Here is a 19,462-nt window from a genome sequence, read left to right as displayed (position 1 = left end):
CCTCGTAGGTGTGACTCTTCAGAACGATGCTCTCATGTTTCTCATCTCTTTTCTTTTTCAATCTGCAGTGATACGGTTGTATAGGAAAAGGTTTGCGATTATTGGCCTGTTGATGCTCTGAAGGAGGGAAGAGGAGCCAACTGTTAGCCTGCTACCACAGAACTGGCTCTCTGCCTTTGTTCAACCTCCTCCCCCTCCTTAAATAAATCCCCGCCAAGCATGTGATTAGGTACAATTACTGAATTACCTGAAGCCACATGTTTATTCCGTCTGTATATTACTCTAATAACATTTCTCCTATACCATATTGTAATCAAACCGACTCATGTTAAACTCCAGCAAAATACTCTGAGGTCTGACACCTTCTGTATTGAAAAATAGCTCTGTGTGATAGAAGAAAGTCTGTCATTCTCCGAGACTCACCCTTACGTTAGATTTTTGGCATGGACTTTTCGTAGGCATGCAAAGAAAGTAATGCAAGATAAAATTAATTTCGTTAGTGATTGTTTGGAAAACTAATCAAAACAGGGCATTCCTTAGAGCTACCTAAATGGAAGTCAAGCCTATTAAAGACTTCCTTGTGCCACTGCAGATAATTTTGCGATGTTAATCCAGGGGAAGACCACTTTAGAACCGCTTCTGGTATAATGTATGAATGCCGGGCAGTGTCATTGCATTGTAGAGAAGAAAGCTTGTGTTAAAGCTAGATAAAAATATGTTTAGATCTAACTTTCAGTATTTAATTGTATTTTGGAATCTGTGATTAATGTAAATTGAAACAGTGAGTGAGTTTGCTCTCCATCTGATAACTTAGCTGGCTGCTTCATGATCGAGAGGCAGCAGAAGCAGAGTGACGGGGCAACGTGTGTTAGAGGAAGAGAGCCAGGGCCCAAGTTGGAGGTTAGGATGTTGGATGGCTTGCTTACCCAGACTGTGTCTTGTCATAATCCTTGGGATTCCCTCCTCGCAAAAACGTGGTCCTGGACGATCCGCTGAAGTCTCTTATCTTCAAGGTGATGCAGGTTGTCAGCATTTGGGTCCTGAGGACTATGAGGGATATGATACATTAACTAACTTTGTTTCTGGGCTAAAGATACAATATTAGTTAAAAAGCCACCCGTTTCTCATCACCCACCTCTGGCATTCTTGGGCAAGTGGCGTGCTGGTCCCTGAAATACTGGGATGTGTTGTGGTTGTGCCGAGCGGGTGCGATGCCTCTCCAGACAAAAATAAAAGGGCACAAATTCTGCTCTTGGCTCCAGAAGGAATTCCCCTCTTAGCCTTTTCATTTTTGTTCCTAAGTTCTCTCTTCCCCAACAAACTTCCCTCCTTTAGTTTGTTTGGAGATAATCACAACTCTTGATTGGATCTGTTGCTGTAACCAGTGCTATTCAAATTGTATGTATATCCTTTAGCAGCCTCTTCTCAGCCCCGGCGCTGGGTGGAGCCCTGTGACGCTGAGGGACAGACAAGTGAAAAGCAGAAGTATGACGGAGTCCAGCATCCTCTGAAACCAGCAGGCACCCAGCCTACGCCAGTCCTTCCCCGGAGGATGGAAGGGTTTTGGACTTTTTAAATCTCTTGAACAGTTCATTCAGTGAATTTTAAATGCAACTTTGCAGTTAAATTGAGCAGCTAACAGGAAACGTTAATAATTGCAGAGTGCTTCAGTTATTTTATTTTGAAAAGCTCTTTGAGGTCAGAACGCTGTGAAATGAAACCCCTGTGTGATATTTTCATGGGAGTGCTTAATCATGTACTCATAATGCTACAGCAGCAGTATCCAAACTGTGCTCCGGGCAGAGCTCACGGTGCGTGCAGCATTTGCCTTTCCTTTCTCCTTCACAGATGAGGTTCCCGTTGTACTGGCTTTTCTTTGTAGGACACTGCCTGTGTGTTTGTCAAAACAGCTGCCCAGGGAAAAGAAGAATTACACCCAGCAGCCTACAGAGCTCTAAAGCGGAGGGACGCTTGTATAGCAGAGACATCACTACTAATCCTTCACAGGCATTTGAGAAGTTGGAACTGGAACGATGGTTGGCTCCAATAAAAACCATTATAGACTAACGCCCCTTGTGCGGAAAGCTCACGGCTGCCACTGAGCCTCCTGCAGCGCACGTTCTAGAGGTTAGTGAGCATAGCTGAGGGATGCCCCACCTTCTCCGGAGCACAGCCCCCTTGCTGGCTGCTCCGGCACTGGGGATGGACAGGTACATGAGGTGGCAGGAACCGTGCACGTTGACAGAGTCCCGAAGCAGCCGTGAGGAGGCAGTGGGAGGGTGGCTCACTCTGCCAGTAAGCCACGCTCACAGGATTTAGGAAAAGACATAGCACGGTACAATACAGAACTGTTTTGCAGACTTGGCTGGATATGTAGTCCAGGATTCATTTACTCTGTCACTCACAGGCCCATCCGGTCCGTTACCGAATCAGCCCTATTTCAACCTCCAAGTGTCTGCAGTTGCAGCAATAGTTGTTTTAGCATCTTCAGTTTTCTCTGCAACACTCCCACCTTTCTAGTAGCTCCCTTTCCTGGCCAAAGACATCCATGCCAATGATCTCCAGTAAGGTTGTTGACTTTTGGTTTTATTACTTTAAAAAACTAGTTACAGCTACTTTAGGTTTAAAGATGAAGAACTAATGGAGATGAGAGGCTTTGTGCAGTCTTCCACACACGTGCACAGTGCCCACCTATGCCCCCTTGCCAGGAGTCTCCTTAGAAGTTGCTTATCCTCTTCTAGACATCTATAACTTCCCAGACATGCTGATTTGTGCCAAATTCTGTTGTGATACATACAGCTGTTGGGTGATAAGATTAAGTAATGTACATATTGCTTATGTAATCTAAACGATCTAGGGTCTGATCCTCTACTGCCTTAATAATATATCCCACATCTGGACAGAGCTACCAGACACCGCAGCCAGAAATGTCCCTGGGTATGTGCCAGCAGTGTGGCAGAACACACTACTTCCAGCACACCGTCCTCAGGGCTGCTTTCCCGCCTGGGCATCTCTCCCAAAAAAAGGGAGATGCATTTTGGTTAAAGTGGCCTGCACACATCTGAGAGCTCCCTCTTGCCGGCCACATTCATGGAAGTTTTTTGTTGCTTCAGCCCGAGTAGCTGCATCAGTGACATCTGTTCATCAAGTAAAGATGGTTTCTAATGGCAGACAACTGATATATTAAGTTACTGCCAAAGAGCATCTTTTATGTGGTCCAATATGAAAAAAACGTACCTCGTAATTTGTCTTCTGATCCAGTACTTTAAAAGAATTTGGGCTCTTCCCAGTGGTATTACAGGCTAACAGTTTAACTCACGTCCTACATTTTAAAGCTACTACCATTTAGCTTTTCATTCGGCTTACAGACTACCCTTTAGTGCATCACTCCGGTCACACACTGGGGTTTATAGGAGGGGCTGTTCGTTGGTCCTCGCCGTGTGGGGTTGCCCGGTGGCGGTGGCAGCCTGGTTCGGTGGGGTCACAGCTCCGTCTAGCGGCTGCCCTGCCCCAAGCTCGGTTAACAAACGGTGTCCTTCAAGTCAACAGCTGCTCTTAGCCCCTGTGAAAAATACACGTGATTTACAGTCCCCCTTGTCCCTTGAGCACAAGTTGGCTGTGCGGTTCACACAGATCTGTTCTCTCGGGCTGAGTTTTACAGCGGTGCTGGAGCGGTGCGGGCCGAGCGCCCGCGTCCCCCGACACAGCTACGTAACACCAATACTCACCTGCTAAAAAAACTGGGTGAAAGTGTGGCGCGCCACAGTCCTGCCCCGCAGCCCCTGCCAGCTCAGCCCCTGCGCGGGTGGCTTCGCAACATCGGTGGATCCATTTTAAACGCTTCTTTGCGGGATCCAAACGTTTGGCAGCAGCGCGGCTTATGCAGATGGCAGTCATCGGCTTCGGAGAGTCCCAAATTCAGTGCTAGTTTCAGGGTGGCAGGAGATGCTATTTCATGTCGTATAAAATGTACACCACTTCTTTTGTTGCGACATCCAGCACTATAGTGGTCTGGGCAAACTGATCCTGTCTGACGGGGGAGGGATGGTGACAGCATTGTGAGGACATTGTGAGGACTGCAGCAGCACTGTGGTCCTAACATGTCTAAAAATACAAAATTTGAAATGGGTGAGCCCGTTTTACTGAATAGACTTTTTAGGTAACTATAGATAAAGTAAATGCCATCTAACGTCATGAAATATTGTCCACTGACTTGTGAACACAAGGTCAGTACCAAAACTACTGCCGATGTTATTACAGTATTATACAAATTACATAAGGTAAAATTAAAAAAAAAAAAAGAGTTGTACAGATTTTAGAATACAGAAGTTAGTACTAAAGCAGTGCATCAGCTTGAAGTAACAGTGTTTGCTACATAAACACGAATGCTGCGTCTTGAAAATAAGGGAGTTTCGTTGTTCAGCTGCCTCAGAATATATGCCATCCATGCTTTAAATAATATATTGCTAATGTATCTGATGCTTATTTTACAGAGAGAAACATTTAGTAAGCGACTATACTAAAGAAGAAAATCCTCACCGGCCTTTCATTCTCTAAAGTAGGTTTGTAGGACTCCATCCTGAAATCTGGCTGTACAAAATCGCAAGGTTAAAATTGAGAACGTTCTGTTGAAGTTTGGCAACTGTAGTAGACCGGAGCTGCTGCCCCTCAGGGTTGTCAATGTATTTATAAATGATCTTTCTAAACCTGAGGACTCATCTAAAAAGATACATACAGTTAAGACTGAGATGAAGTTTAAATCACTTTTATTTATATAGTGCTGACTATTCAGGCTTAGGTAAGCAGCTCTTTTCCCTGTAGTTTTCCCTTCAGTAACCTAAAGTGTGAGGTATCGGTTACCTCTAGTTACAGGCGATGCTCTGGATGCTCAGTTGAGCAAAATGTGTGCAGTCCAAGCAGGTGACACCTATCTAAAGCCATCAGTAGGGGTTCACATCAAGAGCAATTCTTGAGTAAAGTTTTGAAATCCACCTTTGGGAGCAGGTCAGCTCCTACGTCTGGCTTGCTCAGGCCCAAGGAAGAACTCCAAATTAGTTGAGCAATAGGGCAATAAAGCACTTTTTTCTGCATTTAAATGGCCAACCCTATATTCCTTTAAGCCTGTGGAGACACATCAGTACGTCTAGGGACACGGATGCTCAGAAATCTACTTCAGCCTGTATTCCACCAAGTTAATTAAATGAATAATCGGTGATAACGTTTCAGAAGTCTAAATTTCTACATTTAGGCAGGACTGTCAAAAATGGCTCTCTGGGAACTCCTTCCACTGTATCCAGGGGCATGAGAGCAAAACACATATGCAACTGTACTTCATCCGCGCTTGCTTTAATCTTGGCGGTAACAAGAGTTGTGCAGCCACGCCGCGTGGGCTGACAGTCGCAGAGCTGCTCAGCATCCCCTGCGCAAACGCGGGTGCCAGGGCACCGGCTCCACGCAGGGTGAGGCGGCTCCTGTGCCTCTGCACACCCGCTCCGATGGCTTTGGTCAGCGTTGGCCACAGGAGACTCTCCTGACAGAACTGCCAAAGTCCATCGGTGATCTTTAAATTTTCTCCTTCTGGTAAGAAAAACTTAGTTATGTTGAAAACATGATTCATTTGGAAGAAGTTCCATTCTGTGCTGAATCTCTACCCTGCTCTTTGGTACACTGTTCCTATATGCATAAGGTGCAAAACGTAAACAGTGCTTAGCAACGGTGGTTTACAAATTAAGACAATTTGTATAAAGTTCAAACCCATCTACCTTTAACATGGCAAACTGTAACCGTCGCTAACTGTTAACTACAAAGTTAACAGGAGCAGGGGTTGGAAAAATGACATTAAAACCCATACTGCGTGAATATTGCACTGAGCGGCTGTAAAACCACTCCTACCCAGCGCATTTGGAAATGCTCTCTAAGAATCAGTTGAGACAGACTCATTATGAAAATGAACCGCGCATTTAGAACTCTGTGAGGGCAGGTCAGAGCTTTATTAACAAAAATCCTACACAACACACAAGATAACAAAACCGCAATGTTTAAGCAATCCATCTTGGTTGAAGACGGCTTCCGTTCAGTACAACACGGCTGTGTTAGCACAGATAACAGCCTCTTCGGGCTCCTGCCTGTAACATTTTCTCATGCAGAGCCAGAAGTAGTTTTAAGATTTTTATCTTTATTGCAAGCTCAGGGGAGACTGCACTTTACTGCGGGGTGGACGACCACCGCGGGCAGGGGATGACCAAGAGGAGCGGCTGGGACGTCGGGCTGAGCCCCGTCCCAGTGGGGGTGGACATGACACCCCCACACCATTGCCTCTCATGCTGCAAAAAACTCACTGGAATTAACGTGGTCTGGAAAACGAACATGCTGCATGGCAGCTGTCAGAAGGTGAGCGGAAAACAGAGCTCAGATATGAAAACCATCTCAAGAGAGGTCGCTTGGGGTAAACTTTTGTCTTTTTAAGCCCTTATTTCATAGGAGGAAAACGAAGCCCTAAAGTCCCGTAACAGCAGGTGAAGCAAACGATAGTGTATCACAGGTGGCATTTCCTCACCCGAGTTGCGGGTCGATCCTGCTATTTTAGCTAAGAATCACCCAACAGCAGCATTTCAGAGAGACTGTACCTGCTTTAGTCCTGTGAATGAGAGTGGCTTTAGGATTTTTAGAAACCCAATATATAAACAGAGGGGAGGGAGGGGGTTGTTTTGTTTTATAATTTTAGGTTTCTTTAAAATGTGGACTCAACTACAGGTGGAAAAAATACCCATCACCAAACCCACTCATCTGCTTAGCTTCATTTTAACTTTGTTTTCTTTCCTTCCTACACGGAATACTTGCGTTTGGGTATGGTTTACAGCTTAATATGCCATATACAGTAACCGCATTAAAACCTGACAAGCTTAATTTAACAGAGACTGCAGAAAGCTTTAAATCTCGTTACCTACCACCTCTATCTTCGGCAAACTGTGAAGTACTTAATAAATGACCAAAATGGTACATGCTATCAGACAAAAATGGAAATGAATGAAAATTTGAAAAACAGGGAGCCAAGCTCTGCCTCCCAAACTCCTTCAACAGACCTGACGTAACCAACAGACACATATCAAGAATTCAGTGTCATGTCATTTCACTAACCTTCAAACAGTTTCTAGTTTAAATTTGAAAGAAATATGATGATGTGACATTATTTACTGTGCAGCCAGACATTCGTGAATTACTTGCAATGAACTTGCACTGAAATGCTTTAGTAGTAACTAGAAAACTAAGATAAAACCTTGGAAAATATCCCAGACCGTCTCGGTCCTGTTAATACCGAACTGATCATGGAGAATAACGCCCCTAAGTTTGCAGCACGTACCATTTCATGGTTTATTTTGAATTTGTTTGTTCTAGAATGCACACGAAACATTGAAGCATTTTGACTTTCTAACTCTTCGAACATACAGGCAATGCAGGCTGGAAACTTCGCGTTGCAAACTGCGTTTGCTATCCGCCCAGCAGCAGTCACAAACAGCTTTGACCAATCGATTATTATGAGGCGTTTCAATTCAGAAAGCTCCACAATTTTCATATCAAAATCACAAGCGCTTGGAATTCTGCTTTAATGCGGCTTTCTGAACCACTTGCCTGCACAAGAAAAAATCTTAGGATTTGGAAAATTCTTAGCCTGTGGTTTAGGCTTCATTTTTAGTACAATATTGTAGGCAGATGCAATAAAATTTGGACCCACCACTGACTTAAATGCTTACAGTAGTTCACAGTCTTAAGCTTTTTTTACCTCTTGCATGGCTGCTCACACTAGAACCTTTCCTGGTATTTGCTTTAAGCAGAAACATTAGTTTAGTTATGAATTTTTATGATCTTTTAAGCAATAATAAGGTCAGACTCAACTACAAACCAGATTCGGAAATGAGTTTTTAAAAAAACAAAAAAACAGGAGCAGTAATATCTTACAATGTAAATTCCTTGCAGAACTGATGTCACTTTAGATGACAATTTCAGGTGGCATAAACAGACCACTGTGTATAAACCCACATTTGTGAAAGCAAAAGCCTTGTAATCTATGATCAAGTGTTATCATTCTGGGGCACAAATATAAAAAATAACTTGCTCGGTGACAGTTGCATTTTTATTGCAGTCCTGCACAGCCATTCCTCCGTGATATCGCTCCTTACTCTCACCAGGAGCACTGTCTGCTTTACCTATCCAGTTTCTGAAGATCGCATCGTCTTTCATAATTACATTTATTTTGAAAAAGCAATACAAACCGTGCTGTAGTATCAGTGTTCTTGTAACAAATAATTTATTTCTAAACATTTAACGTGACACGCTTATTAAAAAAAAAAAAGGTTGTTGGTTTAAGATGTATAAACAATCAACAAGTTAAACATTTCTCACAGAGCTCTCAGGATCTGACCACAGTAAAACAATCAATTAACAGATCCTAAAACCACAGGAACAGCTGCAGTTTTACCTGTTTCTAGAAATACAACAGCATTTTTCCCTCGGTTATGCAATACTGAATCTTTAGCTATTTAGTTTACAAAAAAAAATTAATCTATTTTTGAAAAACTTTGACCTTCTTAACATACATTCTTAGAACACTGACATCTGAAATACTTGTCTAGAGAGTATTCTCCCCAAGACTTCATTTTTATATCTAAAAAAATGACATGTCCTATAATTCCATCACAAAACCACGCACAGTTGTTGAAAAGATAGCAAAATTCAATACTGACCATAATCACAACGTAACAAAAAACCTGGTGAAACCTCAAACTTGGTACTAGAGGTTTCTGCACCTCTTCTAATTTGTCTCTAAGAGACTATCTGAAAGACAGCCAAATGTAAATACATCAGAACATCTTAGCTGTAGTACAAATAAGGTGGCAGCGCTCTGTCATTCTAGATGTACAGGATGTAACTATAGTAGCCTCGCTGTGTAGTGGATGTGTCAAGAATAATTATGTTAATGCAAATTCTGTATTGTTGTCTATTAGAAGTGTAAACTACTGAAAACTTGGCCTTGCTGATATGAATAAAGTGATTAAAATACCCGTCTTTACAGATATATAGTAGTTTGTCTTCTCTAAGAAATAAGAATCTTCAAATTTCTTACTTTTTTCATTTTAAAATTTGAAGAAAATTATTTTAGAAACAGATATAAAGTCACAATATAAATACATCTGTTTTCCTCTTCCTTGTGTGGTTCCAAAACTCTCGGGAAGCGTCAGGATGCACATGGATGTGTGTGCATACGTGTGTTTTGATTATCCCCATGTATTAGAGACATCTAGTAACTAAACTGCACACGAACTCTGCTGCATCTAGCCCTCTAGTAGCCCGTAAATGTTATCAAAGACACCAAAGCAATTCTATTTTATACGTATATAGATATACCTCGATATACACACACAAAGCGCATCGCGTTGTCAGAATTTCCCATTGGCTTCTGCAGCCCCCACAAGATCCACAGGCTCCTAACACCCCCAGAAGGCTTACAGAGGCGATATATCAAAAGGCCATTGGGCAGAGGGTGGCAAAGGATGATGCAGTTGCAAAAACAATGCTAAAAAAATCCAGTTAGGAATTTGGGAAGTATCTTCAAAGCTAGTTTCTTGGCATAAACATTGTTCCTCCGTGACATTTCTTACATTCCAGCAGATTCAGGTAGAAATCCCGTGGTTACAGCAGACCACGTGGAGAAGTGTCAGAGGAAGACAGGACAGGGTATTCCAAAGTATCCTGCATGCGCAGGATACACACATGGAAAAATGCTTTGTGAACGCCTAATATTTTTAAGAATATTAGAATGTCGCAGCAAAATGCTGCCATTGCAGTTTTGCCTCGGCAGCACAGCCCTCCTTCAGTCAAAGTCATCTCTGCAGCTGTGCTTTTGGTTTGCGTTGCCCTGGAATTTAAACGTTTTTAGACCAAATGCGTTTAAGCTTATATATTAATACAGAATCAAAAGCAAGTAACTGAAGCGTTTGATGACAAATCCTGCCAAAACCCGATTATTTCACTTGATGTAAAACCATGTACTGCAATCAAATGCCTATACTTGCAGATATCAAAATTAATTTTGTAAAGAAAGAATTGTTGTTTATCTTCTGGAATACTGATGTTCACCTGAAGTATATTTAAACAAATTCCAACATAAACATCCTCAAATTTAATAGGTTTGATATGACTCATCAGTTCATAAATCCTCAGAGCCAGTTTTCCATTCAATATATAACCCATCCCACTGCAATATGGAGGATACAACTTGAACGGATATTCGTGATAAGAGATGTATGTTTTTTTGTGAAAGCCTCTGTAGGCAAAGTTATCTATAAGAGGGTAACCAGTAAAAATATTTTCTGAGGAATTTAGCTTCAGAAGAAATTTTACCAAGTTCGCGGTGTTGATGAAGACATCAGCATCAGTCTTCATGAGGAATCTCGCATTTGAACAGAACTCAGTGACCCACCTAAATGCCATGATCGTTTTCAAGGTGAGATTGTCATAAGTGTCCATAAAATCCTGGCGAATTATGTCCCCATAGAGGATGCTTTCATCCTCTACTGACAGTGCTGCAGCATTGTCTTCTCTTTGCGTGTCGTGACCTAGTAAGAAAAGGGTTAGAATTCGATGTCCCCACCAGAAATTCTGAGATCCCCATGTTATCCTGATGGCCTGCCTTGACTTCACATCCTTAGGACTCGAAGACACCAAGATGACTAGAAACGGATCAATGTCTCTGCATTTCAAGCGCTCCCGCAGTGTGAAGAGGAAGTGTTGCTTGTAAATCGGTTCGTATTCATAGAAATACATAAGGTTTGTATGCTCGCTCACAGTGTTGGAAGAAAAGGTTACATACCACATTGTTACGACAGAAAATACAAGGAGAAACAAAAAAAAACATTTTAATGTACACACATACATGACACTAACCAGAACTGGGCAATAACTACTTTGCTGGAGGATGTCAGTGACCTTCAAAATCTGTACCACAAGTGCTGAAGCATGTTTCTTGCTGAAAAAGAAATGAAAAAGTAATATTCAGAATGCTACTATTCAAATATTCTCTTTTTCTTATCTCGTGATGTAATAGAATGAAGACAAATCCGAGACTCAGTGGTCCAGCTGTTACATACAGGATCCATACACCACCAATCAATGCTGTATCCCAGAAACCAGTACAAGCAGAACACCGAGCTGCTACTGGGCATGGTACGGATTGAAACCACACAGCTTTCACCTTGGAAATTTCCCCTACACAAACCCGATCTCTGCAAAAGATCACATGTCGAGCATGGGGATCCCAGAGATGTCAGCACAATGTCTTCAGCGCTATTAAATCTCAAGGAAGGAATACCGTGCACAAAATCTAATGGCTACAAAGTGCTCATCAAATTGATGTTTAGAGGCTTCAAAAATTTCTAGTTTATTTTAAAGAAAGGAAGTCCTAGTTTTTGTACGCTGGAGCAAATCAGCCAAAAAAGCAGTTAAAAAGAGAAGTAGAAGCAAGTATTTCATCCCTCATTTAAGGGTTGAGCAGCTTTGTTCTCAATGGACTGAGTAGGTGATGCGGGAGAAGGAGAAAATCAACTTCCTGGTGAACAATGTCAGAGCTGCAGGCGTGCAAACACAAACCTGTCCTGACAGACAGACTGAGCTCTTACACTGCCCAAAGAAACAGCTACTCCCACAACATGCAATACAGCAATCATTCATTTTCCGATATGTGCTGATTAAATCAAGCGACTTAATAAAGAGGCGTTTCAACCAACTTTGTCATAGCAGCTTTACAGTTGACATAATGGGAGCAGCAGAGAATCCACTGCAGCAGACAAGCTTCAAATATGAAAGAAGTTTTGTAAATTCTTCTAATATTTTCCATTTAAACAAACAAGTCACTACAAAATCCACCTGCTGTTTCCATCTATTTAAGTTTTAAAGAAGGGATCCCATCTGCGTTATTTTCACGAAATGTCTACAAACCCTACCCCCATCTGCCAGGGCATGAAAACGTGACAGATTCGCTCCGCTCCACCAGGTGTGCCATACAAACTGAAAAAACAGCAATCAGCACAAGACGAACCAAAGGCATCTTTTGATTAGAGACACACGTCTTGGTCTCGAGTCCAATCTCCACAAGCAGGCACTTACAAACCCCCGTGGAGTCCACACTGAAGACACTACTACAGCGTTGGAAGTAGATATTCCAATCAATACATCTTTCCGAAAGTAAATTTAAAAATAGAATTGCAGTCCTGCACCCTCTATTTAGCAGTGCTTATCTTTAAAACTACAAACACTGCGAACATATATTAGGTATCTTTAAACCAAAATAATTACAATGCCTTACTGTGGGAGTTCCAAACGATTTCTAATGTTTGCAGTAATAATATTTACCTTGCACTGTAAAGTATCCACAGAGACACAGTAAGGATGATGGAAGGTTCAATTTCACAGTAGAATTAACTACTATTTAACTTATCTTCAAAAAAGATCACTGCAGGGCTTCTAAATGTTTTATATAGAAAAAAAATAGCCCCAAATCAACACACCACACTACAATTTAGATGAATTTGATTTGCCAGAGCCCACCTGCCCTGTATTTCTGTGTGTGATGTGAAAGTAACGATCCTTTAAAGAAAGCATTTGCAGCCCAATTCATCAACGACGCATAGCCCATCACTTAAAAGGAATTAAAGACATTTTATATAAATAGCTATTTCAATAGAAGAATTTCAGACTGATCCCTCTCAAAGCTGAGTTACTCTAAAAATACTGTGTGGCTAACAGGAGTCAATCCTTCATTAAAGGTACCTCACATAACTCCAGGTGAACAACGAAGTTTTATTAAGAACTTCCTAACATGACCAATATCCTGGCTTATAAAAACCTAGAACCTCAGGTTTTAAGTTGATTCACTTCTTTTTCTCCACAAGAATTAAACATATGTGAGTAAAACAGAATAGAAGTTTGGCAAGTGCAGAGAAAACTATCGTCAGGACTGCTTACGCTGCATTTAAGGAATTTGACTATAACTGCAAAAAACTCAGGTTTGCCAATCTGGTATTTACTTCCCAGCTTTATGGGAAGAAAAAAATAATAATAAAAATGCCCAGCTCTTCTCTCTTTTTATAGCCCAACCTGACTTTTAGTGAACAATATGAAAAATACACACTGGAAGAAAATAACCTAAGTTATGTATCGGTGCTTATGTATTTGATTTTATATAAATAACATTTCTCAGGGTTTGATGATCAATTTAACAAAAAAACATATCAAAGTTCGATCAGTTCTTGATTACCTAATAGAAATAAAAATCTGATTATGAGAATTTTGATTCTTTATGGACAGAAAAGCCTGATTCCATGACATTTTGAACAACAGAAGCGGAGACCAATGCCTGATCTGCGACAGAATGAAAAATCTGGGAAAATAAATCATCCATTCAGGTCCTTTGCCCACACTATGCAAAACACAACCTTAAAGCTGCCGTATCCTTATGAAAAGCTCACACCACGGGGTGTCCAGCACCAACACGGTAAAATGCTGTTCTGCTGCATGACTCCTAAGGAGCTAGGAACCCACAAACCCCACTGTTCTCCTCCCGAAGGTCACATTCCTCCAGCGATAGGCTCAACTGTTTGCAAGGTAGCATAGGTACACCAAACCACCCCTTTTATAATGGTCATGGGGTGGAAACTACGCTCCCCAAAACATGAGACAGCTATTTCTGCAGCGCTGAGAATTCAAAATACGTGCAGTCATCCTTCGACATCATTAAGTGCAGAACTCTGACTTTCAAACACATGCAGAGAATAACAGAAGGGCAAATTAAAGGGGAAGCCCTAACCACGGCCCTTGACAGGAAAATCCGCTCCTTCTCCTATTTCAAATGCTTAAAACAGAGTAACGAGGTTGACGAAGTGAGGTCTGAAAGTTGAGCTGGCGCTTTTGCTCGGAGGTGGTGCAGTTGCAGACCTTCCAGCTACACTTGGGACAGCTTCTCCACCACCTCCAGACTTCATTTGCCGGCAGTTTTTGCCTTCCAGCGGCAGCACAGGATAGGCAGCGGGAGCAATACCAGGTCAAGAACTCCTTTCAGGGAAATATTTGCATTTGCTTCCAAGCTCACAGCTTGCTGGCACCAGGCCACAGAAGCTGACAGATAAAACTGATCAGAATACATGTAAGAAAACACATACTGAGTATTGCTCTATAGAAATTTTTGATACATTTCTCACTCTCCACTATTGGTAATTATTGAGTGTTGACATTCTTGACAGGGAAAAGGTGGCAAATTCTCATATTCATTGAAATCTAGTAACTAGAATAACCAACAGATAGTCCAATTTAAAGATTAAAAAAATAACACACTGATAATGTTAGACGTATAGAAACATAAATCCTTTTCTGTTGTTTTTTTTTGTTTGTTTAAAGCTACCAGCAGAAATTATTTGGAAATATATTACTGTTCCTGGCTTCTCATTTTCTTCATACGGTTTACTACCAATAGAAACCAGAGGAATTTTTGCAAGATCCTGGGCTATGATGACCTAATATAACAACACTTCAAAAATTATTTTAAATAACCTTTAACAAACGCCTTGCTCCCGCTTCGAGTTGCCCAAGCGACCTTAAGGCTCCGTTCTCGACGGAGTAATTAAGAGCTGCCAGCCCACACGGCAGAATTCATTAAGAGGAAATCTACTGCCCCCTGCCGCAACCGTATCAAAATTTAAAGCCATTTAACTGTTTTCTATTAAAAAAAAAAAAGGGGGGGGGGGGGGGGGGGGAGGGGAGAGAAACGCGGTGGGAGAAGAGCCCCGTGTGCCCACCCCGGCGGCTGCCCCAGAGCCCGCCTCTCCCCTCAGCACCCCCGGGGCGGCTCTCCCCTCACCTCGCCCCACACCGCCGCCTCAGCAGGGCCCGCGGCCGCCCGCCGCCCCCCGACCGGCCGTCAGGGCCTTCCTTACATGGCGGCGGAGCCCGTCCCGCCGTTACTGTTACCGTTACCGTGCCCGGTGCCGCCTCCTGCCCGCCGCCGGCCGGGCCTCACGCCCACCCCCGGCGCGTCTCCTCACAGCGCCAGCGGCGGGTCTGGGCGGGAAGGGGCGGCGGGGCAGCGCCGGGAAATGCCCGCCTCCTCCTCCGCCTCCTCCCGGCCGGGGAACCGGGCGCCGGCAGGGCCCGGCAAATGGCGGTGGTGGCCCCTCGGCCTTCCCCCGGGCTCCCGCTGGGTCCCGCCGGGCAAAGCACAGCGCAGTCGGGTGTGAGGCTGAAGTCTGCAGATGGCGGGGAGGTAGAGACGGCGTTTTCAAATGGAACGTGCTCTCTTGCCTCAGCCGGCAGGGAGGATTCACCCCCAGGCCTCCCTAAATTATTAATTACGTTTTGTAACGTGACAGGAGCGCGCAGTGGAACATCCTGCTTGGACGACTTGGGAACCCGCGTAGTTTACGTAAACCCACATAGTTTACGAAAGGTTAGTTGTGCAAAGTTTGAGTTCAGATTAATTGATGGCAAATCAGCTGTCCCAGTTGCGTTTTATTACTCTAGGTTGTTGGTTTGTTTTTAAAGTGAACTTACAGGCAAACCCTCCACCGGCAAGATAGCCTCACCCCGGCAAAGCAAACACACCTTTGGACAAAGCAAAGGTAGATTTCTCCTTCTTCCCAGCACTCGCCGTTGGGTGCAGATGTCGAGGCAGAGGTTGCAAGCGCCGGGCTGTGCCGTAGCCGCGGTCCACGGCTCACGCTCCGCGGTCATACGGGACACGGTTACGGGAAGGGTCTGCACATCACGTCGTCCTCCTCCGAACCAACCGGGTGTTTGAGTCGGGTACAGTTAGAATCTGCGAAACCAGTGAGCCTTCAGAAGCTAGCTGTTCTGTCCTGGAAATAAATGTAATTAGCTCATAAAAAGTCAGCCATTGCTTCGTCACTTCTTTAAGGTGATAGTCTGATGTAATAAAATAACAGTTGAGACCATAAACATCGAATACAGTTGGAGCAAATGTACAGAGAATGGTGTGTAATCTTTAAATGACGGCGCGACCCAGGGACAGGGACCATCCATCCACTCTGTCGCAGCCCGCACAGAGGGAGGGTTTGCCCTTGGTCAGGATAACCATATTTCAAGGAAATGGCATGCCATTTTGCAGCAAATTATGATTCATTTGACTGCATTAACAATGTGTTTTGCATAGTTTCCCGACTCCCCATCTTTCGATTCATTCATATACATTATTTATAAAGAAACGCAAACACTTTCTTCCCTGGTTTAATCCATCATGACCTGCTCCTAGAAAAAAAAAATCCTATACGTGTTCTATATGTGTTACTCAATATGAAAAATGTACAACAGCGAGTATGTCACTGTCATCTTTTGTTGCCCCCAATTAGCTCTGGTATAACCCTTTTAGCTTCAAGAGAAACCAGATTATAACTTGTCTGTCAAGACTGGGGTTTATTTTACGCAACGTGTGTAATATCTGAGCAACCAATGTCGTAATTATCAAAATGATTACCCTATCAGTCAGCAGCTCATTTGGCCAGAAGACCTTTACATCTTTTTGCTGATTATATACTTTCTGAAGCAAAGACAAATGGTAATAACTAATACTAGTGCATCTGGGTATAAGGGCAAATAAGTACCGCAATACTGGGTATGCGTTGGGCCAGCCCAGCGCAGGCCTACTGTCAAAAAAATTGAGACTCAATGCGAATTAAATAATATTAGACTAAATTTTCTATCTCCTCTACTATTTAGAATGCTGGTCAAAAATGGTATTTTGATTGAGACTCAGTTATTTCCCCTCTTCTTGTGCCTTTCCATCTTGATCATAGCTCAGTGGGCAACAACAGAATAGAGCATAATGAAGCTACTGGAAATTTTTAATTTCAGGTAGCCGAGTCTCAGTAATGACCAGATCATAAGATCTGTAGTTAGTCTCCACCATGCAAAGTGCAGTTAAACTTGTCCATAAAAACATAACTCACCACATTTCCAACTCCGACATTGCAGTCAAAGCAGCCAACTTCATGCGTGGGTGGGCAGGAGGAGCAAGCGCCGAAGCACAAGGCAGCCAGTCGGAGCAGGGCACGTTTTTAAGTGGAGTTCTTTCATGGCTGGATTGAGCCTGCGTGCCCATGTAGGCTCACATCAGAAACCTCTTGAGATTAATTTGTTGCTGGGAGATGAGATGCACCGATAAATCAGGCAGCTTGTCATTTTTTGGCTTGGTAAGTATGGACAAACCTTAAGATTTCCCCTCCTCATTGGCTGTGTTTATGTTTCATTTCTTTTCCAAAACGGCTGCAGATGCAGTAATAAAGGGGTTTATCTCCGGGCACACAGTGAAATGGGGCAGACAGCTCGCGGTTCCCTGGCCCATGGCATCGGGGAGCATAACCAGGCTGCTGCTGGTTCGCTACAGACAAGTTTACAATGTCAGGAGTTCTTGAATGGTAGGTAAGTGTGGTTCACTGTTCAAACACGTTCAAAAACGGTAACCTTTGTGCTTGTGACCAATTGGTACGTTACTCATAGTTCCACCCACAGGCTTGGCACGGACTGGTACACCTTCATAAATACTGTTTGCGTATTATCAAGTTGATAAAAACCAGCGTGTATTTGTACAGAGCTTTTAGATACTTTCCATACTGCAAAGCTGCTTCTTCCCCTTCCTCTTTGTGCTTCATCTCACAGAGGAAGACAGACATCTTACTGACAAAAATCGGCTTCACGGGAGACGGTGAATTCCAGCTTTAAAGGCTTTCTAGAGAACGCCCTGGCACAAATGGGCCTCCAGAACACCAAACACTCCAGAGTCAAGCAAGCCAATATACTGATGTTAGGACTTGATGCTGCAGGAAAATCTACACTGTTGTACAAGTTCAAGTATAACGATGTTTTTATAACAATTCCAACAATTGGCTTTAACGTCGATATGATTGAAACCGAGAAAGATTTTACATTGACGTTGTGGGATGTCGGAGGACAACAGAAAATGAGACAACTTTGGTGGAATTTCCTGGAAAACACAGATGGACTGCTGTATGTTGTGGACAGCTCTGATAAGCGACGTCTGGAAGAATCAAAGAAAGAATTTGAACTCATTTTAAAGAATGAATTTCTAAAAAGCGTACCAGTTGTCATGCTAGCGAACAAGCAGGATTTGCCTGGAGCTTTGAACGCTGAGGAAATAACCAGGAGATTCAACATGAAGAAGTACTGCAGTGACAGAAATTGGTATGTACAGCCCTGTTGTGCTATTACAAGAGAAGGTTTGTCAGAAGCTCTCCAAAGACTAACCACATTTGCAAAACACTACAGCAGATCAAAGGAGAATTCTACAATCTTTAAGGCAATTGAAACACTTTAAGAATTTCCCTCATCAAATTCTGGTGAACTTTCATCAACATATTTTGTTGGACAGATTAAATCTGCAAATACTGGATTGTGGGGAACTCCTATAAGTAAATATTTATAAAGAACTTCAGCAATATTAAATTATCCTGTTATACCTGCAGATGATTCTGAGATACTACTCTGCGTCATTTTGTCAGTGATCATGTACTTGGGGTTATTAAGCTCAGAAGTGTGGCTGTTGAATGATAAAAATGGTGGAGTTGAGCTTCCGAACTTTAGCAAGTGGAAACAAAATAGGTGAGCAGTCCTTAAAAGGCTTAAATCAAGTTATTTTGTCAAGACTTAAAATAGCCAAGTCGTTTGTTCAGCAAGAAAAGCAAGAGAGAAAACGTTGTTTTGTAATAAATGCCCTGTGGATGTATTTCTCATGTGAAAATATCGTCATTCTAGAGCTTAAATTCTTAGTTATGTACAAGAGAACCTATGAATCTGGAATACTTGTTGGATATTATTGCATTCTAGAACCGATCACTCCAAATAGATTTTAACAAACAGGATCTGCTCCTCATCAAGCCACAGACAAAAAGCTGAGATCCAGTGCTTTTTGTAAGGTGTAGGTCTGACGTACCTTTGTCACAGATTTCCATGTAGCCATTTCTCTGTTTCCGTACTGTCGGATTGCTGTCCTTAGCCAAGAGCAGAGCGACAGCAGCCAGTTTGGGATTGGTCCAGCAAAGCGCTGATCCCCCTTGTTTGGGGGATGAGGGATAAAGGGGGAAAGGATGGAGGGATTGGCTCCTTGGGTCATTTTTTTATAGATCTTGATGGTTCCTGTCCTGCCTGTACTGAAGCCACATGAAATTCTTTTACTGAGAAATTTAGGTTTGATTAAATTTGACATAAGTGGCACAAATTTTCTAATCCTATTACTACAGTTTGTAGGGAAAAAAAAAAAAAAAGAATTCCAAATGAAAATTCTGTTCAGATTTCCTGATTCATGAAGGAGTGAATTAGTCTTGTGAATACCGTTAAAGCAACACAAGATTGATAACTAGAAGACTAATTAAACTGAATCAACCATGAA

The 19,462-nt window shown here is 42.6% G+C and overlaps 2 protein-coding genes across 2 annotated transcripts; one reads left to right on the top strand and one right to left on the bottom strand.

The window, feature by feature from the left end:
• Positions 1 to 6,924: 6,924 nt before the first annotated feature.
• On the bottom strand, positions 6,925 to 11,016 carry B3GALNT1 (beta-1,3-N-acetylgalactosaminyltransferase 1 (Globoside blood group)). Its single transcript, XM_082487363.1, has one exon. It carries the CDS (start codon positions 10,930 to 10,932, stop codon positions 9,970 to 9,972), a length of 963 nt encoding a protein of 320 aa, XP_082343489.1. The 5' UTR covers positions 10,933 to 11,016; the 3' UTR covers positions 6,925 to 9,969.
• Positions 11,017 to 17,806: 6,790 nt separating this feature from the next.
• Positions 17,807 to 18,391, top strand: ARL14 (ARF like GTPase 14; the record flags this gene model as incomplete). The annotated part of the gene is made up of 1 exon (XM_082487028.1): positions 17,807 to 18,391. One exon carries the CDS (start codon positions 17,807 to 17,809, stop codon positions 18,389 to 18,391), a length of 585 nt encoding a protein of 194 aa, XP_082343154.1.
• Positions 18,392 to 19,462: the final 1,071 nt, after the last annotated feature.

Source organism: Vanellus vanellus (assembly GCF_965231255.1).
Source record: "Vanellus vanellus genome assembly, chromosome: 8".
NCBI classification, from domain to species: Eukaryota; Metazoa; Chordata; class Aves; order Charadriiformes; family Charadriidae; genus Vanellus; species Vanellus vanellus.
The sequence above is the reverse complement of the archived record's forward strand: the minus strand, read 5'-3'. Positions and strand labels throughout refer to the sequence as shown.